The following is a 27,912-nucleotide window of genomic DNA, read 5'->3' as shown; positions in this document are numbered from 1 at the left end:
TAACGAAAAATGTAATACATATAACAATGCAACCACGGAATAGCATGTATCAAAAATATGAAAACACTTGATGGCGACAATCTTTTTCGTTGCCATTATTGTCAATACTCTTGAATCGTTGTACACGTAACACCGCTTATACTCAAAGGTCTCTTACAGTGCTCTCATCTAAGCAGCGGATAGGTTTGTCAACCCTATTTCGGAGGTCGCTGGGTTGAACGGGCACCCTAACAGCCCACCCATGGTTATACCAGGTACGAGAGCAATGCGAGCAATGGGAGCACTATAAAACTATGTCTTGTGCTTATAGCTTTACTGATGTGCTCGGTCACGCTTTGTCCCACAAGGCTTGTTGGGGTCAGCAGAACTGGATTCGATGTGGCGCTGCGTTGCCCCGACGCGCTCACCACAAACGCAGTAGCAACCAGTTGTCGATGAAAAGCCGGACCTTTGAGCTGCAGAAACCATTTAAAGCAAGATATATTGTTTGGGTGCACCAGACAAGAGCCTCAAAGAACCTTGCTCTGAAGTAAAAAAAAATAATAATAAAGTGGGCAAATATATTACATGGAATAGGCGTACGCCAAAACACATCGAACCATTGAAGTAGGAGTGACCACTTTCTTTTTCTCTTGCCATTAAAAACTAAGTGATAAATGTTTGCTCATTCGCTTCGGTATAGATAGCGATTTGAATTACACAATAAACACGAATTTTAGGCTGCAGTCCACAGCTTGATGGAAATTTTAATATAGCAGATAGCTTCAGTAAGTCAGCAAGCTGAACATAATATATACCATCAGCCACAAAAAAATAAATACAGACGGACCCAGTAAATTGTTTATATACGGCTAGGCTCCCACCTCAAGAAGCAAGATTCTTTTCTGACGATGGGATGATAGTGTGCAGGACCACCTAATGGGCGTTACGGAAATGAAGCTAATACACGGTATGACTTGTCTCTTAGATGGCGATGGTGGTGGTGTTTATTATATATAAGCGGTATTGGTACTCTTGAAGTGGTCTGTTAATTGTTACTGCACTTTTATCCCACAATCGTACGAAGACGCCTCGCACTGTCTCATGTGGCCAGCGTCCTTCAAACACTTCAAGGGAATTTCAGCTCTTAGGCGCTCATTCTGGTTCATTCAGGATTTACGTCACCAGGATTTCAAAGCTCTACTGAATTACAAGCTCATGTAATGATTGCTTTCTGGTGCTTTCCGGTTCTGCTTCTATCCTTCACCTGCGCAGTTCACATCACACGGGATGTTCGCTAATAACAAGTAATACCTTTAGCTTCCTGGCTGATTATGACTCCTCGGTGATCGCATGAATGTGACCTGCTACAAATTACCCTACGTGTGCACTAATAAAGGGAGCTATTATAGTACGGTGATGAAGATAAAAAGCAAGGTGCCCGTGTGCTGTGCGATGTCAGTGCACGTTAAAAAACCCCAGGCGATGGAAAATTTTGACGACCTCCAATATGGCATCCCTCATAGACTGAGTCGCTTTGCTACGTTAATCTCTGCAGCACAACCAAACCCATTTGTTATAGGCACCACTTGTAACATCTTACACCTTTTCCCTGTGAGTTTCATACGCCTTGCAGACAATGTGAAGAGACACAGCTGTAAGGGGGAAAAATTACTGATTGTGCAGCTTAGTCTCTAGCTATTATGTTAGTTATTAAGCGCTTTTCGAAACATTAGTAAATTAGTAGGGATGTTTTTAAACTTGAGTTAAAAAAAAAAAAAAAAAAACTCGGTTGTCCCGAGAGATTTTGAGCGAGCACGGTGATTATCATGGCAGGTTGCTTCTGATAACTACCAATGTCTTACCTGCAGAATGCTTCAGGCACTCAAGTCACCGTGGCTCACGTCAACTACTTCCGAAGACGGAAGAAAATCAGTGGAACGTATCGAGAGCATTCGAAATTCCGGTTTTGAATTAGAGCGTTTACCGCCGTGCATCTTGAGATGGCAACCGCGCAAACAATAACCGTTTGCCCAAATATTTTAGGGTTAAAGAGACAGCTTCCAAAAGTACCCCTTGTTTGCTATGTTTTGAATTACTCCCTGCAATTCTAGCTCATCAGGGTTTCGTTTCTTATTCTAGGATTTGACAGTGGCAGGTAAAAGCGATATTTTATTCGCTGAAACGTGTCAGCACACCCCAAACGTCGGAATGAATGGCTTTTGCTACTTTTTTTGTGTGCCTTGTCTCCTTACTACTTTCTCACAGCTTCATGTTACTGAGCACTCGGACATGGGTTCAATTCCAGTCTGGTGGTCGAAGATTGAGTGATGGTCCCACAGAATACGTGTGCAATTTAAAAAAAAAAAAAACAATTCGGTCAAATAATGATCGGTACTCATCCGCCGGGTGCCTCGTATCCAGCCATTGGCTTCGTGGTGAAAAAAAAAAAAAAAAACAAATGTTCTGTCCTTCTTTGCCGTCCACTTCGAGTCTCGGCGGTGCCTTTTGTCAGGGTGAGGAGAAAAAGTGTTTATTCTCTTCTGCATACTGGTCTTGGAAAGGAAGGGGCAGGCTAGTTTTTTTAAAACTCTGATTATATCCACAGTCTGTTGAAAGGAACTCAGGAGCTAACGGTGTCTCCCAGCTCAGGCGTAGGGAACGTAAAAATCTAAAGTATTTCTCTCTGCCTAAAATAGCTATGCCATGCACACTGCCCCAACAAATGTAAAATATTCCTTACTAGGAACACTGGCTGAGCGGACCTTAGTGAAGCCCTGAGCATTCCGCGCGCGTCCCTGAGCTGGACCACAACGGAGGCACCCATGGAAAGTGGCGTGGCCGGCACGCAGGTAAGGCGGGGCCCCGGATGGGCGAGTCGGCAGCGCGGAGCTGGCGCCCGAACCGTGAACAGGCACGGGGCCTCGGCTGGGCCCACGGGGTTGCTCGCCAGGCAGGCAAGGGTGCCGTAGTCCAGTTCGCTACGGGGCACGTAGCTGCGCAGTACAGCACTGGCAGTCAGACATTGGGTTCAGCTGACAGCTGCCGCTGAACACCCCGTGAGTACTTCAGGTAAAAATTTGATATTATTGAATGCTATCACAGCAGCATCACCGGGACGATTGTTAAGAAACGAAGGAGAGTAACCACATGCGATGCCTCTTCATTATGCCATGTAATGTGCATCTCTCATTAAAAAAGGATATTTGTAAAGAATATGTAGACATTTTTCATCGGGTGTTATTTCGCTGAACCACAGCATAATTGCGTTGTTCAGAGGTCTCGACTGTACTGCCTTGTAAGGGGTTGCCTGGGCCTCGTTAAGCTGTTTGGTTTCAGATTTTAGCACCGGTATCCCACCAGTATGCCTGTTAAATAAAGCTCACTGCCAATCTTAACGTGCGCAGAACGCTTGTCAATCGCTGCCTCGTTTGTTCAGCTGTTCTGCTGACGTGCCACAGTCTCCGATGCTCGTATGTGACGATAAATGCACCGCGCTTTATAAGGAGCTTGCACGAAGCGATGAGTGCTAGGTAGTCTGCCATGTTATCTTCGTCAGAAGATGCGGTGGCCGCGTGTGCACCATTTTCTTCATAGTGCGCCCAATTTTTCGGACACAGCATCGACGCATACGTTCCTGAGGAATCTGTCGGCATCTTACAGGGACAGCGCATGAGCAACCTTGTATTTATTTGGCAGACCGTCGAAAACGACCAGGCGCTACTCAATAAAGTTTTCAATCAATCAATCAATCAATCGGTCAATTCACTGCAACCTGGCTGCGCTGTGTCGTTCGCCGCGTCGTCGGCTGCTAAAGGAGTCAACATGACGGACTGCCCAGCTTGCATCGCCTCGTGAACAGTACCTCAAGACTAGCCCCACGTTTTGTGACTACGCCAACGTGCCCATAGCCCGAAGTTTTGAAAATACATTGTCTAAGCGCTCATGTTTTATACTTTCGCATTTCGGAAGAAAACATGGGTACACAGTAAAACATAAAAACTGATGACTTTATTTATACTGGCCTTAACCCCCAACCCCGAATTTTACCGCCGACTGGTTCCGGTGTTAATGAGGGCCTCTTGTGATTCATCTAACGAATCTAAGTTTACGAATACGATGCTTATCTGTAGAAGCACAGTCTTGACGATAACATGCGCTGCAGTTAGCATACCTGATGTAGCTCTCGAGTCCACCGGCCGATCGGCTGTGGTCCACCAGCGTGAGCGACTGCTCGTGTGATCCGCTGCTGAAGGTCCACCCGAACAGTGTAGACGCCGCAGGCTCCGCCTCCACGCGGCAGCGCACCAGCACCGCTTGGTGCAGTGCCGCATGGTATTCGCGACGCTGGTTGAGCACGCAGCGCGGTGCATCTGCATCTCGAGCGAATGCCACATCGAGTGTGCTTTTACTGTGGTGAAATCGATAAGGCGTGTAACGAGGGAAAGCGTTTGTCAGTGGCTTCCGCTATAAAAACGGGGGCTAGCCTTTTGTTTCCGTTAGCCACAATGGCGAGATGCACCACAGTCATTACGACAAGAGGGCCGCTGCATTTACTAAGCCTTCGTACCTAGCATACACAGAGACTTTATTATTCGTTATTCACCTGAAGAATATTCCGTGGTGTGATCGCTTAAGTTTTCTCCTAGCTAAGTACAATGCATTCCTTTCTGCGGGAAGCAATACGAGCATAGAATGCTATTTGATAATGCATACAATAAACGGAAACAATTCCGTCTGCTTTTTATTATGCCCTCCAGGGGTTTCTCAGGTTTTTGAATTTGGGGAAGGCCTTCAAGTTTCTAGGGTGGGGGAGCGCGGGTTGAGGAGAAACGGTAGTCATGATAGACCGAAATCGCAAAGAATTGTGGAGGTACGTGCCTTTAAAAAACAAGAGAATGTATCGGGAAATCAGTGCCGCTCTTTAAGGATCTACTGTGTAGATTCTGCAAGATGTATGTATAACGTGACCGTATAAAGGTACATATATTTTCTGAATTTCGCTAATAGTTTTCTTTACGTCTTCTTTCTTTTATCTTCACCGAGTAGCAAAGGTGAAATTAAGTTAAGGTTGTCGTCTAGAACAAATACTACGCATGCTCCCTTCAGCAGCGACACCTGCACTACACTATTCTTTCTAGTCGCGATATGCCGGGAACGCCATGACGTGTGGGTTTGGAATTTCACAGCTATGTAGTTAAAAATGGCCTAGTTTATGAACAAAAATGCCATGTAGCCTACAAAGTTTTTGGTGTCATTACAGTGCATCGTATCCCCACCACTTTTGTGATTAGTGACACCACTGCAGGTGTGTTATGCTTCAATGTCATATTATTTGCTTAAAATTCACGTTTTAGCTGGTCAGTTGATCTTACAAAACTGCTGTGTATTCAAAATATGACCCAAGGAAGTCCGACAATAAAATCTCGACAGTACTGGTCAGCTATTTCAACCCTTATCTAAAACCCAAGGTGTGAAATTGCCTCAAACTTTACATTTCAATGCGCTCGAAGCTTCATTCGCACAATTAAGAGTATCCTTCTGCTAAGTGTACTGTTAAGACCATCGAAGCAGGGAAAGCGAAATGAGAGGGTATAAGCAAACCAAAAAAGTTAGCTGTGATTTAGCTCTGATTAAACATGGATGGAAGGGGAAGCTTCTTTTGCCTGCTACATTATTTTCCTATCACACCCTATCAGTGTAAGGTGCTACATTATTGGGGACACTTAAGCTCATCCTTTAAGGGTATGACGCGAATGCGTAAGCTACCAGCCCACATATAAAGTCCCGCTTCAACCAAGCCGTATGGACGTGCCTATATACGTGTCCTATAGGAGTAATGTTAATGCAAAGGGTTCTGGCAGGCTGATATCATTCTCCCATATGAAAGAAGCGACCCGAGTTGGCAGGTCCTGCCCGTGGCATAAGGGTAATGTGAATTCAAACGACATGGCACGCTGATTCTAATGCCACTCTCCCACCTGAAAGGGGAGGCAGGAGATGGCGCTCTGTCAGTGTCCGTAGTGAAGATTCCGCTTCAATAACGAATAATCAAGCTGACCTAAGCGTTTTCGAGCTTGGCTTCTGTCCCCTCCTATTTTACGCTGGTTCTTTGCATTTTCACTCGCATTCCAGGGTAAGCAGCTTCATTTTCCGATATTGGAGGCTCGAATACGAGCTTCCCGTCAGCTTTAATGTCTATTCCTACTCCCTTAGCGCAGTATGTGCACACTCACAGCGCACGTGGAGTACGACGGGTGCACTGAGCGCCTTCCCCCTGGCGTTCCTCGCCAGGCAGGCGTACCGACCTCTCTGGGACCTCGCGACTCCCAGCAAGGTGAGCACATGTAAGGAGCCGTTGCTTTGTGTGCGGTGTTCTCCTGGAGTCGTCGGCAGGGCGAATGGCCGCCCATCCCAGAGCCAGCGCGGAGGTTCGAGCAGCTCTGGGTGTGCCCGGACGCTGCACTCGAATCTAGCGGTGCTGCGCTCGTCCACAGCGGATCCACCCACCAGGCGCAAACGTACGGAGGGTGCGAATTCGACCTGCACGCCACAGTTGATGACACAGTCGAAAGGAGTAAAACAAAAGGCGTTATTTTGAAAGCGACGTAGGGCCCACTACAAAGGGAGCCCTATTCATTTTATTCAGTGTTTACATCGTGTGCATGCGGTTAATTATATTTACGATAATAAACACTAATAGTATATTTCTTTTTAACGTGCTGTATCGGCAATTTTTTTTCTTTTTTTTTTTTTTTTTGCAGAGCGTGTGCTCAGTGGCCAACAATTTTCTTTGACATGCTAGTCCAGACATATTCCTGGACATCTTCATCTTCCTTTCATCTCCAGATTCGTTCGTTATGTTTGCTGCTCCCTTTAGTTGTCATAATTTGGTTTTGCTGATTCATTGAAAAGTGGTCGCTTTGTTTGCAACGTAATAATAATTATTTTTGCCCCCTATAGAATAAAGACAAGAGTTATTTTAGAGGAACTCCTCCTTTATTAATTTTATTTCAGCTGGAGGTGAGTTGTTTCTCTGAAATTATAGCTAGTCTCTTTTTTTCCCCAAAATTTTGGAGGATGATTCTGAGGATTCTGCGGGCCCTCTATTTCGACTTTAAAGATGAAAATGCGGTCAAACCACTTCCGCTAAAGGGGATGGCGGAGAGCACTGCCCGATGAAAGGAAGACCCGGTAATTCTCAATGTTCGGCAACATACAACAATTATACCAAACGAAAGTAGAAGGTTGCACAGCCATCGATGCAGCTCAGTTGGTAAGAGCACCGGACGCGATATTCAGAGGTCGTAGTTCGGTGTCCATCACCGTCGCGTTGTTTTTCCTCCTTCCTTGTAATTAGTTATCTTCTTCCAAAAATGATTGCATGCAGTACAAATTAAAACAAATAGAAAAAAGACCAAGATATCCCCTACGTATTCCTTGGCCTCGCCCATTGTTAGTTTCGTTAAACTCCACAGACCAAACTAAATACGTCGTTATCATTTCAATATATATATATATATATATATATATATATATATATATATATAAGCCATTTTATACAAATTCGGGTCAAAGTTGTCAATTTTCGAACCTTTGGGCGATTTTGAAGATATATGTAGGAAGTGCAGACATCTCTAGATCAACAAATGTTAGCCTAATTAAAGAATAAAGCCTGTGTAACACGGAGAAAAAGTTTCAGCGGCAGCACCTCATGGCATCATGTCAGAATTTAGAGCTAAGAATTAACTTTTTTTCAGGACGAGTCCTCAGTTTTATATTCATGTTTATAATTTTAAACAATATAATGCATCACTTACTTAGTCAATATCCCTGAAGTAATGAGGATGGTTGACGCAGATTTTAATCAATAATACGTATAATGCTTTTCTTTTAAATTGGGATCACAATTGTATTCTATTTTAAGTTTTCGAGTTTCGGCCGATTTCGTTGCGGTGTCAGGAAACAATCCAGCGGTCTGGAGCTGGATTGTGGAGCCTGAAATAGATAAAATAACAGGCATAATACAGCTAGAAACCTTTACTGACAACGCGTTATGCATCATGCCAGAATATGAGCTGAATGCTGAGTTTTTCCAGCGCACCACTCCTGAAGCAATGTTTGTGATTTTTTTACTAAAAAAAGCTGCAGTAACAAAAAAAAAAACAATTTTTAGAAAAGTAGAATATTGAGCAAATATTTTGAACAACACAAATTTAGTGCGCAAGCAGCAGGGCTCCTAACTTGCAACTTTTTGAAATGGCAAAAAGGGCCTTTTCCACTTTCACGAAATCGGCGCACTTTCAATTGAGTCAGAATGGCGTGAAAGAAGCCCGCGAGAATGTTGGAGAAACCTCTGCTTCTCCGCGCGAGGACAGACCGTAGCCTTGCGCGCAATGGCGTCACCTCCACCTCATCAACCAATGGCGACGGGGCCTCAACCGGTCGCAAATGTGCTGGTCTTCTCGGGAAAGTTTCGCCGCGCCTAACCAATAACGACGCGCGGCTCGACGGGAGGAAGACAGGACGGTTAAAGAGCGAAAGTTACGTGTATATATGCGCCGGACTTGGTGCGTTGTAACACAGACGCCGAGTGCCCTATTTATTGAAGTCGCGTACGTCGCTTGAGCCAAACAGCCAGTGTTCGAGCTGTAGTGTTGCTGCGAATTAGCAAGTGCTACTGCTCGGCTCCCGTGGTTAACCATGTGCTCGGCAAGCCCACTGATCTGCGAGGGAGCGGCGCTCGTCTAAGTGGTGGCCACATCGTGACTCTCCAGACGTAGGTGTGCTGACATGCGTCTGTATTTGAGTCACGTGACATCCATGACTTCATTGTGCCTGTATATATTTGACTGGAATAAACAGACGGGGATCTTGCGCTCTGGGCTTGCACACGGACCTTGCTGCTTGTTGATGCGTCTCCGCTCTCTTGGAACGCTCAAGCTCATAGCGGCCAGACGCCGCTACAACAGCCTATTGATCTGCAAGGGGGCGGCGCTCGTCTAAATGGCGGCCAGATCGTGACTCTCCAGACATCGGTATGCGACAGTGCCCGGTGAACAATGTGGTGTTTATTTGTTCTGACTCTCTCGAGCATTCTTCATTGATGTTAAGCCTCCGTGCTTATTGAAGCTTCTTTAGTTGCATGATTTGCACTGTCTTTTTGTGAACCTCTTGTCTGTGTAATTTAAATGTTAGTGTGAATTCCTCTGTATCGTCTCTTACTGTGTAGAAAGTTTGTTTTGCTCATTACCTCAGACTCTGACCCTTACTCTGGCTTGAAGCGGCGAAAGCTGGGCACCAAGTTGTCACCCCCTTCTCTCACTACAGGTATATAGTTGACTTCCGGCTGAGCTTGCCATGCAATGCGAGGGCCTCTCCTTTGAAACCGGGACAACTACCCCGTCTCGGAGTGTGCGCACGAGTAGTGGCGCACCGTTAATAACACGTACTACTATTAACGAGTGACACCCACATCTAGTGACGCACATGTTTTTCCGCCAGAAAACTACTGCATATCTTGCAAAACCAAGGTTCATTCCTTTGTGTCGGCACATTTGCCCGCCACACTAAATATTCATTGAAAACAAAAATGGTCATGGGCAGTTCGTATTTCGTTTGGCACTTATGGTCGTACTGTCTACTCTTACGATAACGCCAGTATTCGGTCCCTCTTCTGAGGTCTTCTAAACCTGAAAAGACGAATTCAAATGTGTCTCTGACTACAAATCATTTCGCCATGCATCCAATCTGCACTTCCATTTAGGTTCTCCTAAATTATCAGGTGTTTAGAAGTACATAAGTGCCAATTTCAATGACTTTCCTTACCTCTCTGTAAAATTAAAGCTGCACTTGTCGCCCAGTTGTGATCATTTACGAGATCTGATTTTATGACAACATAAATATATAATGTGTCGCGGCAACATGATCAGGCCATGACGGAGTTATGAACTCTAATGACACTAACTGCTGGCTGTAAAATAATGCCGACGTTATATGTGCCTGAGACGTGTCTGCGAGACTAAATGCTCCCGGCGGAAAATGCACAAATGGCCTCGACACGACGTTAGTTTCAAATTTAGATTAAAGAAGTCTAATGGGTTGAATTAATATGTGGGCAGGAATTGAAAATAACGTGCTATCTTAAGATATCGCCGTTAGCATCGCGACTTCTGGTTTCGGTTTGGTTTGGTTTGTGGGGTTTAACGTCCCAAAGCGACTCAGGATATGAGAGACGCCCTAGTGGAGGACTCCGGAAATTTCGACCACCTGGGGTTCTTTAACGTGCATTGACATCGCACAGCACACGGGCGCCTTGCTTTTCGCCTCCACCGAAAAGCCGTCCGTGTGTGATGACACACAAAAAGTATCACGAGAACACCGGGGCAAACGTAACGAGTGAAGTGGTCTGGGATCGATCGTCTGAAGACGTTAACATCTTATAAAAGTACGCAGCATGAAAAAAAAAAGTAAACAATTAATGCATTGTTCTTCAATACGCCGTTCATTTGTAGATATCACTCTATAGACGACCACCTATCTATCTGGGCAGCAAGCAGCGGCACTAAATTTGTCTTGCGTTCTGCTCTGTGCGCAATGAAGGTCCTTTGGCATCCGTCATTTCCCAGCATAGGTCATTGTCTACTAGGCGTTATGGAGGCCTCTTACTTTCACTGGTAACGTTTTAAGACGAATCTTTCCGACACCACATTCGTTGCCGGGTATAAACAGGCGCGGTCGGTGGCGTTTACCTCGAGGAGAAGCGTGTCCTCGATCGCGCTGCCCGGTACGCGGTCGTTAGCAGCCTGGCAACGGAGTCTCCGTCCGTGGTCGTCGCCGCCGGGCGTGAAGGCTAGTAGGCTGCTGGTGCGGCCACTGGGCTCGTCTACGCTGGGCAAGCTCCGTGTCATCCGGCGGCTGCCCTTCCACCAGGTAAGGTTGGCCGGAGGTCGGGAGCCCCAGGAGTCGCAGCGGATATGCGCCGGCTGCTCGGCCACGAGAGCTGTCGGCGGTGCAGTGATGGCCACACCCAGGGGACGCACTGCAACGCATGGCGAAGGAAGATTTCTACACGCCAGGCTGTATAATGCTCTTCCCTTGTTCGGCCACAAGACTATGTTGGTGCTTAAATACATTTTCTAATCTAAGCTCCATATTTTTTTTTATATACTTCGAATTGTTAGGTGACAGAAGTCACTGATGCAGAGGAGTAGAAAACTGAGGCTAAGAAGTGTAACTTGATCGCTTGCCGAGCAAGGCTTGGGGTCTCTCTCAAATACCTGTTCCGGAAAAAAACCTGTGCAGCTAGACCACTGAGTGAAAGATGTCCACTTAATTGAGGGTCACCATGCTTCACGTAAATGTCGCCTCGTCCGCGAGATTAGTTGACGCTCTTTGGTTTTCTAGAATGATCGTAAATAATTGCTCACTTCGTTGCTAGATATAACACTGAAAAAATTTCTACAAGTGTTTATACAGCGCTGCATGTATAAAGGTTGGATTGAGAGAATGTACATCCGCGCAAGTGAGCCGGACTGCTTCTTAACATGATCTACCATGACAAAAAAAAATTAACAACAGGTTCTAAGCCTAATAAAGTGAGCGCTGCACTCCAGCACTAAACATCTGTGTTCATTTTGGAATATTCCTTGCAATTGTTACAGATTTTGTTCACCACATTAGGCTTGAACTACGGCCGGGAAGGATGTCCTGTCGCACTTCCTTGAAGCAGTTTATTGCAAATTTGAGATGGCATTACTGGCAGATTGAGCCACGGTCGGTCTCGAGAGAGAGCACGCTTCACCTTACGGCCTTCCCGATAGGGCCCCAGTCGCAACTGTCACTAATTGTATAGTGTTTCGAAAGCAGCTAGCCTGTGGCAACAGTCTCGGCGCGAAGCATATACCACGCTGGAGAGTTTTTGATGTGCTGATAGCGTTTCCAAATGAACATAGCAGATTTTATTGAACTTAAAATCTTTTAAAAAACACCCTCGCCACGGAAGAGACCACCTTACTTTCCATTTGTCAGTCGTAAAGAGAAGAAGCGTGGCAGTCTCAGAGGAATTTTATTCCCCGAATTATGGACATTTCTTCAGGTTATTCGAAAGCAATATGCAACTTGCAAAAAATGCAAATATTTCGTATCCCCGAACATTAGACAAATTTTGAAGCCAACTGCCAGCCTACATATTACAGAATATAAAATTACCCACTTATTCTCTTTTTACAGGGCGATATCTAGGAGGCTGAACTTTAAACGTTAGCGGTTTTAATTTTTCTCGGGTTCGATCCCGGCCGCGGCAGCTGCGTCGCGATGGAAGCGATATCGACAAGGCACTTGTGATGCAGAACTATCGGTAAACTATCGATAGTGCACAAAACAAAACTATCGATAGTACTACTATCAATAAACTATCAATAGTGCAATTGATAGTACTATCGATAGTGCAGTCGATAGTACTATTGATAGTACTATCGATTGCACGCTATCGATACTGCTGTCAATAATTATGCTGTTTTTGGCCTTCGATATTGCCAAAACATTTGCTATAGCCTACTATCAGCAGTACTCATTTCGTGTAATTTATGATCAAGTTTAGGCGAATTAAATAAATAATTTAATTTCGCATTGAAAGTGCCGGCAATAAATTCATACTTAAAAGTAACCCGTTAAACCTAACCAACAAATTCGGTGCTTGATTTTTTTATTCATAAATCACAAAATGTCAATATAAATTTGAAGCAGTGTAGTTCCGCACACTTGTTACGGCTTCATCTCCACCATGGATGAACAGTTCAACAGTTGTCGCGAGTCGCGATGACGCGAGTTGTAGACGCTGGTTTCTGTTGAAGCTTTCACTTGTCGGTAATCCAACTCCCAGGATTGAAACAGGTCTATAATGTAAGCTTGCATGCCCCTTACCGGCGAGTTAACCTGACGTGGCTCGGTCCAATTCATTCGTTTTCTTATCCGCCCGTTTCTACTCCCTCAAATGCACTCGTCTCCTGCCGCTCCTGTCTCTTCCCTTTGATATTTTATTTTGCGGACCGCGACACACTCCCATTCAGGTTGCACTTGGTGCTGATAGGACACGCCATGCGAAGCAATAGGGATGCTTTGGTTCCCTCCGAAAAAACGTGCCTCATCATGTGACTGTGTTCTATGAGGCCATATAACGTGCAAATTCCACGTACTATTGCAATGATGTGAATTCATATTGCGAATTTACAGAACAAAAAGCAACTGACAATTGTTTATTTTCCAGAGCACTAATAGCTACTTTTTAGAATTTGGTAAATCGGCGGTAAACGTAACTATATACGATAGAAATAAAAAAAACAAAGAAAGCAGTTTGTTGCGAGCTGTAACAAAGTTGGCAGTCTCGATTGCGCAAGTAATCAAGCCCGGGGAAGACGACCGCGGTGTGACTTTTAACGTGCATATGCCTCTCATGTCGTTTCTTGTGCATAGACAAAGTATAATCAGAAAGAGGGGTCTCTCCCGCACCGCCAAAATAAAGTTTATTCTCTCTCTCTCTCCCGCACCGCCGATGTATCGATGGACGTAATGCCTTTAGAGTGCTCTGATGCTCCAAGAAGAAATAGAAAGAAAAAAAAAATAGCCTCTCACGCACCACTACTGGTATCGTACCAAATTTTCCTATGAACATATCTGTTTTTCTTACTTCGCCAGAGTCGAAGTAGCATGCGTAAGGGCGCCGCCAGCCTCATCCAGCGAAAACATTACTCGAACTGCATTCTGAATATTGATTACTTATTTTTGAGGAATCTCGTAATTTTGAACCGCCCCAGAAGAACACAGGCTAAAATGTCGACTAAGAAACTAGAATCGGTTTTTAACAATGCTGCTCTTACGAGTTCTGAAGAGTTGGCAATATTAGACTACCGTAATTGACATAGTCTGCGTCCAGAGGTTCAACGTTCTGCACAAGCTTCCCTGGCACAACCGGCAGTTGCTACTGTTTTGAAAGCAGAAGCTATGCTAAAGAGAGCATGGATCTCGGCAATAAAAGTTTTTCATAATCTAAGTTATTCCTCCAAATAAAGTTATTTCTTATCCTCCTTGTCAAGCATACCCACTGAATTGTTAATTTCAACCGATTTCGGCCTAGCAGACACGCCAAATGGGGCGTCTCGGGTCGTTGCTGCCAGCACAACTAGGAAATTTGCGACACTTAACACTATCCAGCAACTCAACCTATGGTACAGATGTGTTGAAAAAAAGATCAACAAAATGACGCCCCCAGAGCGGCGAAAATTGCACCGCGCGGCTGGCGCGGCTGGCACTGCACCGTGCTTTGCGAGCAGGATTGCAATTTTGCTATCGGCGCGGTCGTAACCGCGACGCCGAACGTTTTTGTCGGCCGCTCCGGAAACACATAGTGATAATGTTTTTTTCAACTCGACTGCACATCTGCAGATCTCGGAAAGCTGAATATTTCTCTTCTTAAAACTATAATATATCAATACAGTCCAGCCTCAGTCTTTTTTTTTTTTTCGACCCCTCTTTTAGAGTAGTCAGGGTAAGTATAGATAACGGCATTTGGTTCTGGATCGTCTCACGTGTGTCCTGTTCAGCTGGCTGCTTTTGCGTTGCGTCGTCTAATACAACGATTCTATACATCCTACAATGCTGGGTCATGTCAAGCATAGTAACTAAAACAGGCTCGAAGAGTAATATTTCCATCCGTCTCTGCGACAGCTTTACTCACTCAGGGTTGTCTTAAACTTCATTACCTTAATTACATACTTTTGATCATGACTGCCTTTTCCTCCTTCCAACCAATGAATTGAGAATTTTACAGATGTTGAGCTAAGTTTGGGAACACTATACGAGGCAGCATAACACCCGCGTATCGTTTTGGCCACTTTCGCGTCGTCCGTTGAGTACATATGAGTGCGAGCCATCGGCTGCGTACTGTGGTAGGTTATGTCAGATGGCCTGGCCGTTTTTCACTCACGGTTCATGTCGAGGGTGATGCTCGCTTCTTCTTCTTCGTCGCCGCTCCGAGCTTTGCATCGTATGCGTGCCATTAGATGGCTACGCTGTAGCGGGTCGATGTGCAGGACGCTACTGGAGACGTCGCCATCCGCAGCCCCGGACGAGGTGTTGTCCTTGACAAGCCTCGAGTCTTGCCACCACGACAGCTCTGGGGGAGGACGTCCTTTTGGAAGCATCGGGTACAAATACGCAAAACCACACAGGTCAGGGGCGAATGACGCTTTCGAGCCACTGAAACGTATGGATCGAACTAAATTGCAACTTTTCTAAAATTTTTATGGCAATCACTTAGAAAAACTAGCAATTTTATTGGACCTAAATCTCAGACCTGATTCTTGCCCGACCTCAAATCCTTTGCCACAAATTCGAACCTTGCGTTCATCCATCCGCTATATAGGGAGGTGTTTGGTTGAAATGGTGAAATTCTGGGGCGAGTGGTCCCAAACTCTGATGTCATCATTGTAGGTGTAAAGCTCTGCCGTTCTGACGATGCATTGCTGTACGCTGTATTGATGGTGTGAGGTTGCGTTTCGAGGCTCCGTTGCTTCCTTTGTGTAAGGTTTCTTTATGTTATCGAACGGGCTCCATGACCTCAAGCGATCATTAACCTTGCAGCGGTAAGGATTCTCACCTTCTCTTGATTCTTGTCTTGCTCAAGAGTGCACCCTATTGCGACAGTGTATATGTCAGCCCCTGGTTATCAATCTTTGTTTACTTGCTTTCTCCCACTTACCGTCTTTAGCCAGACCCGCTGGAAAAATAACTACATGAAGTCCTACATTGCTGCATTTTGTGCAACCCTATGCTGCCCCACTCTTGCGCCCACGACAAAAGGCATGCACTATATACAGTAACCCGATGTCTCCCGAGCGTCGAAACACTCGAACAGATGTCTTGGGGCGCTCTCTACGCTACACACCCCTCCGCTTCGCCTCCGATACCGTGGGCAGTGCAGACCAGCGCCAACGAGTCACCGTCGTTGAAGGGCCCGGCCGTTCCCCGCACCTCCACGCCGAGGTCGTCCGCGATGCTCACATTGTGGGGCGCCACTGCAAACAAGCCGAGAAGAGAGAGAGAGAGCGGGCCGCCTGGCTCAGTCAACTTTGCCTCGGTTTCCTGAAAGTAACCCGCACTCACTTTTGCCTCGCGCGGCATTTTCTTGCGTTTCTTTTTTCTTTTTCACTCGACCAAGAAAAACGAGCTCTGCCCAATCAGAAGCTCTTTCTGTTTAGGCCCGTGCACAGAGCTCGCCGCATTTTGGGTCGGCTGAACACTTATTTCATTATGGTCGCCGGCGAAAGAAGAGATTTTTAGCCCTTGTTATTTAACGTTCGAGGCTTTCGTCTTTGCCTTGGCGGTGATACAAGCGTATTCATGTCCACGTACGCTACTACTGCAAAGGAGGTTGCCTTTTCTTTATGTGTATACATTTTTATCCCTCTTTCCAAGGGAACATCAATCTCCACTGGCATCGAAGCTTCGCTTCTGAGAATTGAATTCGAGCGAGTCCTCAGGCAGGATAATAATAAAAAAAAAGAAAAGAAAACAAACAAGCTAGCTGCGTGAAAGGGACGTCACGGAGGAATTGAGGAATTTAGAAGAGCTCTTCCTGGGTTCCACGTTCGATCAGTGAAAACAATAAAAAGAGCATCGATTCTGCGACGAGAAGAGGTTGTCGCGCTGCCCGATTTCCTGGGCGTGTATACATACATTCTATCTCCGCTTTACGTATATACTCCTCGCTATTCCCTCTCCACCCGCTTCGCGCACCTCTTCACTCGACGGCGGTCCGTTCTGTCAGCGCCCACTCCTGCCTGACCGCCATCCCCCTCTCGAACGACCTGCTTGACAGGCTTGAGACAATCCTGCATGGCGCTTCGACGGAAACATGAAGCATGCAGTAAGCATACCAGCAGTGAAAAAGCAAACACAGCCGCGAAGGGAAGCTCGCTTCAGAACTAGAGAACAAGGGTTCCACTTGTCGATCGATGCAAGCCGCCTCTCGGGACAGGACGTCGGGCAGGAGGCGTCGCAGGCGTCAGGCTGCCCGACGTTGCTCTGCCGTACAAGGCACAAGCGGGAAAACTTGCGCCCAGAAGGAGAAAAACTACGACCGTGGAGCGGGGAGAGGATGGTGCAGGGCGCGGCGGATTGAGGAGGGGCCACATTATTTCCGCCATCGCGTCAAAGTGGGAATGTCGCGCTGTCGTTGAGCGCATTGTCTTTATCATTGCCGTCGTCTCCTTGTGTTTCTTTCTCCCTTGACTCAGTCGGCAATCTGACACCGGGCGCCTCTTTCCTTTCGCACCTGTACCATGCCGCGCTTTCCTTGCTCTGAAAGAAGGCGCGAATGTGACGTAGCTTCGAACTTTCCCTCCGGTATGTTTATTTTCTCTCACTATTCTTGCAATTTCGAACGTTCACGTATGAATAATGGTTTTCGTAGAACGCAGATTATATACATATATATTTTTTAATTTTTTTTTCATTTTTTTTTTTTTTTTTTTTTTTTTTTTTTTTTTTGCCAAGTAGGATGGCGAGTGCTGCGTTCTGAGGATATTCCACCACTTGCTCGGTTTTGTGCGCGCACTCCAGAAAAGCACAACGAGATGAAAATTTCAACACTTCGACCAGCCTGTCGGATTTGTGACGCTGATTGCATGCGAGTGAGGGATTTCCAGCCCGTGAATATGCAGAGCCCGAAGCTGCAGCGCTCTAGAATGCTTTCCTGCCTCTACACACGTCAGCATGAAATCCGAAATTGCTTTGGCAGTGCGCCTATCCCTTTGCGAAAATCTCCAGTTCCTTGCCCGTCTTCACTCTACCCGTGCACCGCGTTCGGTTAAATTAAATTGAAGACCACAGTGTGATTAGAAAAACTATAAAGGGCACGTACGAAGAAATTTGATAAATATTAAGGCGAAAGTCTTTATAGGCTCATGGGTGTGCGCAGAAAGTGTCCGTCCGCAATGTATCGCGCCACCCCTGTCGAAGAATGGTGTTATTTAGGAATAAAGGAATGCTTGATGAGATACAGGTGAAAAAACTCAGAACTCAATCTGACGAAATAGCCACAGGCGTCGATATAATGCGCAGACGTCATAGCTATGGACGTCGAAATTATGCAAATATCATGGAAAAACATTTCAGAGCTTCAATGTAAGTGCTCGCCGTCACGTTACAACATCGAAAACAGTCAAGTGTAAAGAAGAAAAAAGTAATAAAAGAGACAAATTAACCAAAACAAGTAAATTCAACTTCGAAGTAGCCATGGACGTCGATATAAAGTAGAGATGTCAAAACTGCCATGGACGTCGTAATAGCACTAAAAACGTGCAAAAACGCCAAGTTTTCATGTTAGGCTTCGTCATTGTCTTATATCGAAAACATTCAGTCAAGAGTAAAAGCGAAAATAGAGTAAAAACAGTATAAAAAGAAAAAAAAACAGTCAAAAAAGTCGGAAGAGTAAAAAAGAAAAAGAGCAACAAAGTAAAAAATACAGCAAAAAAAAAAAAACAGCACATGAGGGAAAGAGAGAAAAATGAGTGCAAACAGTAGAAGGAAAGGCTTCCGCCTTACCGCATGTAAGAGAGCATCAAGTGCCTCTAACAAATATTAGAGGTGTATGTACATCTGGCTACACGGGATGTGTTAAAGACAATTTGATTTCTCTGCCGAAATGGTACTTTTGTCGACGCGCGCTGTGAATAACGTATTTGGTCTACTCGAAGTGGTTTCAACGATATAAATGTGTAGGCAGCCACCAGAGCAGGCGAAAGCATCCGCCCATTGAAAAATTGTTGGTTAACAAGGTGCACTGGCGGTTAAACACCGCGCCATTAGCGTACTAGGTAAACGCTAAATAGAAGTATAAAAGAGGACGCCAGAAATAAAGTTACCAATTTGACCAAAATTTCTTATACCTTATTTTAGTGTTCTTCGAAACTCTTGGATGTTCATCTGTGCTGTGACAAAATATTACAGCAGAAAATGCAATACGAATTAAAAGCAAATGGCCTGATTATTTTGTTAAATCACCGCTGGTATAAGTAGTAGTTTTTTACACTAATTTAAAGAAAAACAATCATGTAAACATAGACGTCAAATGTTTACTTTTGATCTCCAAAAATTACTACGCGACAAGACTTTGCATTATTTTCGCTTAACATTCATCCAGTAACGGCTGATCAAGCTTTGTCCTCTGCCGAGTCGAAGACTGGCTTTATTCCACTTAGCAGATCTTTCCCAAAAGCTGACATCTTAAATGTGAGCGCTTTCTCATTTATTGTTTAGCGCAGCAGGAATCATATCCCGAATGAACAAATTCTAATTGCTAAAAAATTCCATTCAAGTTTGCTGTGAATAAAACGCAGTTCTGAAATAAGCATACAATCTTACCTAGCTGTACTATATTTAGTTACATTTCACGAATTAATAAAAAGGAATACGGGTTTCTTTACCTTGCCTCAGCTTAGCACAACAGAAAATTCTTAACTCTCATTGTAGATATCATACAGCATTTTTTTCTTTCATATCAAATGACTATTACTCAGCGTATACCATTTTTTTAGGTGACTCTTTATCAAATATTACAACCTTATTATAAGACATCTACTGTGAGAGATCTTGTGAAACGCGTTAGTAACGACTTGGACACGTTGTTGTTCGATTTGAACATGACAGTGATAAATTATGCAGGGTATGTGCGGGTCATCAGTACTGATTTTGAATCAGAAAGAACAGACAATCAGTCCTACACTAAAATAAGCGCAGTATGCCTCCCCCTTAAGTTAGTAATGGGAATTGGCTGTAGGCCTAAATAGCCTCAGCTTTCAGCTTTGTACAACGGCAATAATATGCTTTTCATGTCGTATTTATACACACAGCACCATCTCCTCTCGCGGAATACCGCAATATAATAATAAACCAGTGCAATTCATTTCATACCGTATCTAATGAGGTTCACAAGCAACAGCATACTTGGCCATTGGGCTAATACCAATGCAAGTCCACAATTGGGCGCTGTCAGTTACCGTAAAAACTAAGGAAGCGTCAAAATTTAGGTTGGTCAACAGATCGGAAGAATAGTCACATTCTTTAGGACGCAGCCAGAATGGCGTTGAGCGAATAGGAAAAGGATGCACACTTGAGATTCACCGAAGACATCGGTAAATAGGTTCGTGTCTACTGCAGTTAGCAGAAGCACGCGATGCAAATTTTTCCTTCCTAAATATTCATTGCTGGACTTTTATGCTTGCGATCCAGTGTTTCCTGGTTCTCACTGTTTTATTCACCCACCATCAGTATTTTGCATCATTTTCAGGGGTAACCCAGTCGGAAAAAACTACAGAAAATTTTCTGATGTTACGACAAAATTTCTGTGCGGTTTTTGACGGGAAACCTGTTGTGACAACAGAAATTTCTGTAGTATACAACAAAACTTTCTGTAGTTACAACAAAAAAGTGCATGCTACAGAACTACAGACAACAGAAATATACTACAGAAAAATTACAGAACTACAGAAAAATTTGATGGTTACGACAGAACTACAGGACATTTTGTCGCATTTTTTACGCAGTTCTGTGGTTTTTTTCGACTGGGAAGGATCAAAGTACCTTTTTCTGAAAGCAGAAACCAAAATTCAAGTATAGGATCGGCACTCGAACACAGCTCAACAAATACAATCAAAGTAGGAACAATCACGAGAAGGATTCCCCCTTGCAAACATTTTGTTGCTCCTCATGCATCGGTAGAATATCACCAGTAGAGAATATTTTTTCTGCATAATTCCTCAAAGCTCCATAACGGGAGCCAGTTTTCTTTTTCAAAACAATATTTATAATCATCACCTCAGTGGCGTTAGCTACACACCAGCCGGCAATGCCTGCGTACCTTTCACAATTAGGGTGAGCGTCGAGGTCCTGGTCCGGCCTCGGCGGAAGTCGACGCGGCACCGGTACCGCCCCTGATCCTCAGCCGTCAAGTCGTCCAGGCGGAGCGTGCGCGACACACTGCTGTAGTAGGCACGAGCCGCCCACACATCGGCCATGCTGTGCTGCGCGTCGGCCATACCAGTACCGCCGCCATGAACAGCGTGCCTGCCATCCACGCTGTACAGCGGCGTGGCAGGACGCGACTCGTGGAACCAGAGGACCAGAGAAGGCTCGTCATCGTCTCCGCTCTCCTGACGTGGCTCGGCCGCCCCGCAGGCGAGATCCACGCGACCGCCCAGGCGACCCACGACGATCAAGTCCTGGGACTGCGGTCGCGGACTGAACCAGTTTCCGGTCGCTGACGAGTAGGAAAAAGCAATGCCGCGTGGCTCTTGAGAACAAACTCGAAACTATTGTATACTAAAGTTAAAACGTACGCGCTTTAGACTAAACTGCCTCAGTTCTTTGACGACGGCTCCTGCGTGTATAAAAATAAAACATGGGAGGACACCTGAACTCCGCTTTTAAGGCTATGGCGGGACAATGTTAATGGTCCCCGTTCACCGGCTCCCCTTGCAGGCCCTCGTTCATGCGGATGCACTTTGCTCCTCCCTTAATCGATAATCGCTTAATGTGTGCCTCTATAATCTAACACGTACTCCTTAGCACACAGTCATAAGCTACCACATCACGTGATAGACCATCCGACGCATACATAAAGTTGTGCTTTCACAATGCCATACGAACGTGTCTAAGTGACCTAGGGGTAGCATTCAGGATCTCGCCCTCTATAGCCTGAAGCGCGCTGCCGAGTTAGCAGTTCATGTCAGCTCGGCCAAGCCATGTCGTCTGGCGACGTCCCACAACCCCGCAAACAATTATTGCCTAGTCGTGTCACCTGCCAAGTACTGCCTGCCAGTGGCATGCCGGGATTTTTCGTGATAATTGAAATTGAAAAGTGAAGAATGATAATTGAAAGTCAGCCATCTGTTAATTACTTTCTGTGATCATCCGCGTATATCGGCTTTCGATGCAGAGCCATAATGCACGGCAGAAAAGAAGCCACTCATAAGATAATTTATCTGCCTATTATACAAAGAGTCACTACACGTATCAGCAGAGTGCAAAATGCTTTGCGAACCATTTATCTTGGAAACATGCCTTGAAAGGATCAGTTTATAATTACGGCAACCTACTTAGAAGTGGCATAAATCGTGGTAAAAGACTGGGTATATGCTTAATGACAATAAAATAAAATCGGAAATAAAAGTCTCTCCGAAAGCTTAAAATGACTCTCCTCGAACGTAAACAAGTGGCTTGCCCTCTTGTTGCGGTTATTCGGCTGACAAATCTTCAATGGCATGTGTTGCAACACATCAATGCCGTCGGCGTTTGCTTTCAGATACAGACTGTTCCGAGGAAACAAGAACCACACATCGAAGAGGGAAATGACGCGAAGTAACGGAGCAGAAGAAGGCGATGGTCCGTCTCCGCACTCTATACGCCACGCAAACAGAAGGGAAATAAAGAGACGGCGTCAACTGCAACGTCTGCAAGAACCTCCCTATTTCGAGAGGAAAAAAAAACTAAGGTTAAAAAGGAAACCCATCGATCTTGCCGTTTCGCTGGAACAGCTCGGAGGAGCTAAGCGCCGTTCGTGTTTTGCTTTTGTGGCGGCATTTAAGAGACCGCCCTTTCGATGGCCGCAGAGAAGAATGCTTCCTTCCTTCCTTCCGGTGAGGGATAGAAACCAGCTTACTTGTGCGCCGGCGACAAACGTGGCTTTCAGCTCTTGCTTGAAGCTGTAAATTGTAGCGTGGACGACCCACTCCGCATACATGTCAGAAGGGATGAGATCTTCATTGAGAGCGTGTGGCCAAACAGAAAAACTTGAAACTTTGTTCCACTGAATGGTGAAGACGTTCGTAGAAATAGACTGCGATAAAACTAGTATAATCCTTTCACGAATTCTCACAACGATATTGCGGATGTTTGGACCAACACATATCGATAAGCAAGGCTCAATGGATTAATAGTATAGGCGGCGTGCTTTTTATAGGCCTGGATAAAATAATCTTGCAAGATACTGTTATTTGGGTTGATCAAACCTTAGTAAGGAATGGAATACAAGTATAGTAATATTAACAAAGCATTTTAAAATGAGTGATAATAAAATTACTATGTTGACATTCCGATTATTTCTCAGTTCTCAGAGCTCTACTTATGCATACTTCTTGACGCTGCCCCCCAGGACCGCGTATATTTAACCCTATTTTGGCACGTAGTCACGGACATTAGCCATACGAGGTAAGGCTATTCTACTTACTTTTGCACTTCAGACTGAGACTCCTGTCAGGTGTTGCGCGTGTTAGCAAATTTTGCTAATCAAATTTTTTTGCGAGGTAACATGCGCCTTGGTTTAATTTTTATTCATGCTCCTTGGCTTAATTTTTGTGTGCTCAATATAGGGCGGAGTGACTTGCTAAAAAATAAGAATAACAAATATACTGGAAGGGTAACTGACATGAATGTAAATACCACTCGCAAGATAAACACCACTAGCTCGGCGCCCTTGTATATTTCTGGCGTTGTGGCACTTGAAACGCATAAACATGTTCCCTGGATTTCCGCATCACCATGTCCGACGCTTAGTCACAGTGTTTATTAGGCTCTTGCGTAATTATTCCTCGTATATATACATTACAAGGGTATTTGTACAAGATTATTCACTTCCCACGAAATGGCTACATTAAAAAAGTCTAAATTGAAAGCAGGATGACCGGTCAAAATGAGAGAATATCCCTTCACTGAACTTGTATATGGGCTGGCGACGCGATAAATTAGTGATATTTTCAGTTATTGTTTTCTTCGAAGAAGTAAAAACAAAACTGTCTTTTAAACACTCCATTACCTCATAACGAAGTTCCAGGGAAGAGATGCTAGCCCGTGCTGACCGGTCACTGTGCCTCTATTTTATTTATTTATGTTTTTTAGTGCGATCATTGCGGGGCGACATGATTTACCCGCATGGGTGGGCTTCCTACGTATCTATAAGTGAGGGAAAATGTGCTTCCGAACAAAGCACAATGACAGCCGGTGTATCTCTCAGCACATATTAAAGGAACCGCGCATGAACTATATATGGACACACAATTAGCTGTTGGCTCTCGAAAAATAAAAATAAATTTTGTTTTTTTAATAAATGCAGTAATATTACAAATCCCATTCTCTCCTCGAATTTGTTGCATGCGCCGGCATCCTGAACATTGAGTTGTGCAAAAGCTCGCAAAAATTTTCTTCTACTTATTTTAACGGCAGAAGGAGTTATTGATGCTGATTCCACAAAGCGATTGCAGCTCGCAGTTCTAACTCCGGTGCAGTCTCGTGCAAATAAACACAGACCAGGCTCGCACGTTATGATGGACGGAGACATATGCGGTAATTGTAGGAGTACTTGCGCAGACAGGATTTTTATTAACTAATTTTGAATTTTCGAAATCTATGGTGTTAAAGTTTATTCCATTGGTCTGCAGCTCAAAATTAGACACCTAATGGAATTTGACAGCTTTGTGTGTGTGTGCGTGTGTGCGTGCGTGCGCGTGTGCGTGTGTGCGTGTGTGCGTGTGTGCGTGCGTGCGCGTGTGCGCGTGTGTGTGTGTGTGTGTGTGTGTGTGTGCGTGCGTGCGTGCGTGCGTGCGTGCGCGTGCGCGTGCGCGTGCGCGTGCGCGTGCGTGCGTGCGTGCGTGCGTGCGTGCGTGCGTGCGTGCGTGTGTGTGTGTGTGTGTGTGTGTGTGTGTGTGTGTGTGTGTGTGTGTGTGTGTGTGTGTGTGTGTGTGTGTGTGTGTGTGTGTGTGTGTGTGTGTGTGTGTGTGTGTGTGTGTGTGTGTGTGTGTGTGTGTGTGTGTGTGTGTGTGTGTGTGTGTGTGTGTGTGTGTGTGTGTGTGTGTGTGTGTGTGTGTGTGTGTGTGTGTGTGTGTGTGTGTGTGTGTGTGTGTGTGTGTGTGTGTGTGTGTGTGTGTGTGTGTGTGTGTGTGTGTGTGTGTGTGTGTGTGTGTGTGTGTGTGTGTGTGTGTGTGTGTGTGTGTGTGTGTGTGTGTGTGTGTGTGTGTGTGTGTGTGTGTGTGTGTGTGTGTGTGTGTGTGTGTGTGTGTGTGTGTGTGTGTGTGTGTGTGTGTGTGTGTGTGTGTGTGTGTGTGTGTGTGTGTGTGTGTGTGTGTGTGTGTGTGTGTGTGTGTGTGTGTGTGTGTGTGTGTGTGTGTGTGTGTGTGTGTGTGTGTGTGTGTGTGTGTGTGTGTGTGTGTGTGTGTGTGTGTGTGTGTGTGTGTGTGTGTGTGTGTGTGTGTGTGTGTGTGTGTGTGTGTGTGTGTGTGTGTGTGTGTGTGTGTGTGTGTGTGTGTGTGTGTGTGTGTGTGTGTGTGTGTAGAAGCCCAGTGCGATACTGTGAAAGCACCACTTCAATTTCCTGCAAATGCGGGGAGAGAAGCTACTCGGTGTCATTTGATTTATGTGCATGCATATGAACAGCTGTTTTTTATGGACGGTTAATAAGAATGGTATGTAAACCAGAAATCCGTTCTCATCAATGTTAAGCCAAGCTTGCAGCGAGGCTACTGTTTTTAGTATTACCACTATATGCATAAGTTTTAAGCTTCATTATACTCGTACATCCCCCAATTATGCTTTATTATCGTAATATCTGTGGAAGTTAGCATCTGCGAGGCACTTTTATCAATTTTTTATCAGGTGGTGGATGAATGACCATGGCGGTCAGCGCGGTGTCGTTGCTTCAAAACTGAAAAAATTGAGACGAACTTTCTGTCTCTCACGGCAGTAGAGTTTGGACTCAGTTAATTAGGCCATGATGAAGAGTTCGTTTTTTTTTTTTTATTTTAAAACATTTTGAGAGTTCTTAAACTCCGTCTAAATGGCTCACTGGTCACTTACTTAATCTATGCCTCTGCTTTCAGTAAAGCCGTAAGCTATCACGTTACGTGCAAACCTATTGCACGTAACGCTCTTAGCTCTTCAAATAAAATACCTACTTGCGGTAATGGGCCTTTAAATGACTTTCGCGAAATCTCAGTTTTGGTAAAAAATGATCTGTCACAAACTGCCGCGCGTCGGTGCGATTTCACCGTCGCACAACACGGAGCTGGCCGCTCGCGGTTTGGTTCGCGTCGCTACCATATCTGAAGGGACATTTGTTTGATCGAGTGTACGGCGAAGGTATTCGGAGCCGTTGCGCCGACCGCGCTATCTCGTTCGCAGTTGAGATCACCGAGACGGCGAAATTTGTCGAGCCATTCCGAGTTTCCCGGAAAGGCTCCGCAGGAATGTCTTGACTGCACGCATAAGACCGATACGGCCAAACTAAATCTGAGAAATAATCCTACTGCGTACAGGGTCATCCACTTGTAGCTATAATATGGTTCCCTCTTTCAAAGCACCATCACGTCCGACCCGTCCGCGCAATAAAGCTAAGTGGCAGGCCATGTGAAACCCCACCTCCGGGTACCTCTGTGCTGGTGCCACTTCGATTCGATATGCGCATGCGTCAGACGCAATGTTGCATTAAAAGAAGTGACCGTGTTATAGTTAGAAGCGAATGTACCTGTGCATATTCATTTCAAAGGAGTTGAACTCAGTTGCAGCGCAAGTTTCATCTAATTCACAGTTTCCGTTCGATTTCGCAGGCGAAACCATTCGAAGTCTCCCCTTACATGAAGTGTATTTCCTTGCACAGTTGTTTTCCATTTGCTTTGTGGTGGAGCTGCTTAATTTGTTGAGGTCACTGATACCTTTGCCTCAAAGCAGTACTTTAATGGTTATGACGCTTGTTAACTGAGCCAGGGGACCCAGGGTACCCCAGGTTCGATCCCGGCCGCGCCGGAACGCGAAGTGTTTGTATGCTCTGCAAAGTCAACGCACGTAAATGAACCCAGGATGTTCAAAATTGTCCGGTGCTCTACTATACGGCGCCTCTTAGTCTGACCTTCATTTTTCGCACAAAACAAGCAGTTCACCCAGGTGCAGTTGTGGCCTCTCGTTGTGTTAAGCCTTACGAGTTAACAAAACTCAGAATGAGCATACTAAGCGCGAACTACGTCATGAGCTCGCGGAACGATGAGCTAGTGGATCCACGTTTTTTTATCAAACAGCTGAAATACTACCGTGTCTGAATCTACAGCTTTTAGAGCGTCAAGAAATTTATAACAGCTACTGAAAAGTTGTGCTTTGACGGCGTTATGAGAGGCTATAGGTAAAGAGCACGGTCGGCCATATATTACTTTAAAACAGCATCATGTAGCAGAAAAGTGACTTGAATTCGATAACTTTCGGGCATGCTGAAGCTTCTTATTTTTTAACGCACGCACTCTACTTTAAAAACAGTCCTGAAATACTATATTCTCGTTAATATAAGCTTAATCAATCAGCAATGTTTGATATCTAGAAGACGGTTAATAAATTTCCACCATCACGGGGTTACCAAACGCTTTTGCAAACAGCGAATATTAGTATGGTGAAGAGATCGTGATGGTTATGCACTAAAAAACAACTGAACAAATTACAGTGATAAACCACAGTTGCATTTTTAGAGGCGAGTTAATGTGGAAAACACTTTCCTTACATTTCTTCGAGCACTTCCGGATCGCGGCCGGTGTTTTCCACTTCCTTTCATAGCAATTAACACGTTCCTGAGAAGCCATGGAGCTTTGTCCATCACGGCAGCTCTATTTACAACCGGGACCCATTTAAAGGGAAACTCTGCACATCTTTTTTTTTTTAATGATATTTGAAATAACGAATATCAATCTCACCAAGGGCTTCAACGTCCGCGCATGCTATCAGCAGGGCTCCCAATGCGAGCCGCACGGCGATCGACGCTCTCCAGGCGACGAGCGACGTTGGGTCGCTGCTCGCGAGAGAAACACTCCTCAGACCGCAGGACATGTGTCTGTCGCGATGAGGTGACAT

The 27,912-nt window shown here is 45.1% G+C and overlaps 1 protein-coding gene across 1 annotated transcript; it reads right to left on the bottom strand.

The window, feature by feature from the left end:
* Window positions 1–27,912, bottom strand: LOC146185519 (protein turtle-like). The gene is made up of 9 exons (XM_084607847.1): window positions 27,756–27,912; window positions 20,897–21,295; window positions 15,945–16,052; window positions 14,963–15,166; window positions 10,731–11,020; window positions 6,216–6,522; window positions 4,154–4,352; window positions 2,723–2,975; window positions 1–455 (listed from the first exon to the last, which is right to left on the bottom strand). The coding sequence occupies exons 1-9, from the start codon at window positions 27,910–27,912 to the stop codon at window positions 246–248; spliced, it is 2,127 nt and encodes a 708-aa protein (XP_084463973.1). The 3' UTR covers window positions 1–245.

This window comes from Amblyomma maculatum, chromosome 6, assembly GCF_055883805.1.
Source record: "Amblyomma maculatum isolate TAMU_Amacu chromosome 6, ASM5588380v1, whole genome shotgun sequence".
In the NCBI taxonomy this organism is placed as follows: Eukaryota; Metazoa; Arthropoda; class Arachnida; order Ixodida; family Ixodidae; genus Amblyomma; species Amblyomma maculatum.
The sequence above is the reverse complement of the archived record's forward strand: the minus strand, read 5'-3'. Positions and strand labels throughout refer to the sequence as shown.

Bases quoted from the DNA above. Each gene is read 5' to 3' on its own strand.
- LOC146185519 (XM_084607847.1), bottom strand. From the start codon at position 27,912: ATGTCACCTCATCGCGACAGACACATGTCCTGCGGTCTGAGGAGTGTT. The intron at 21,296-27,755 runs GTGAGATTGATA...CCTACTCGTCAG, and splicing joins CGCGGACGTTGAAGCCCTTG to CGACCGGAAACTGGTTCAGT. The intron at 456-2,722 runs GTAAGGAATATT...TGGTTTCTGCAG, and splicing joins CCGCTCAGCCAGTGTTCCTA to CTCAAAGGTCCGGCTTTTCA.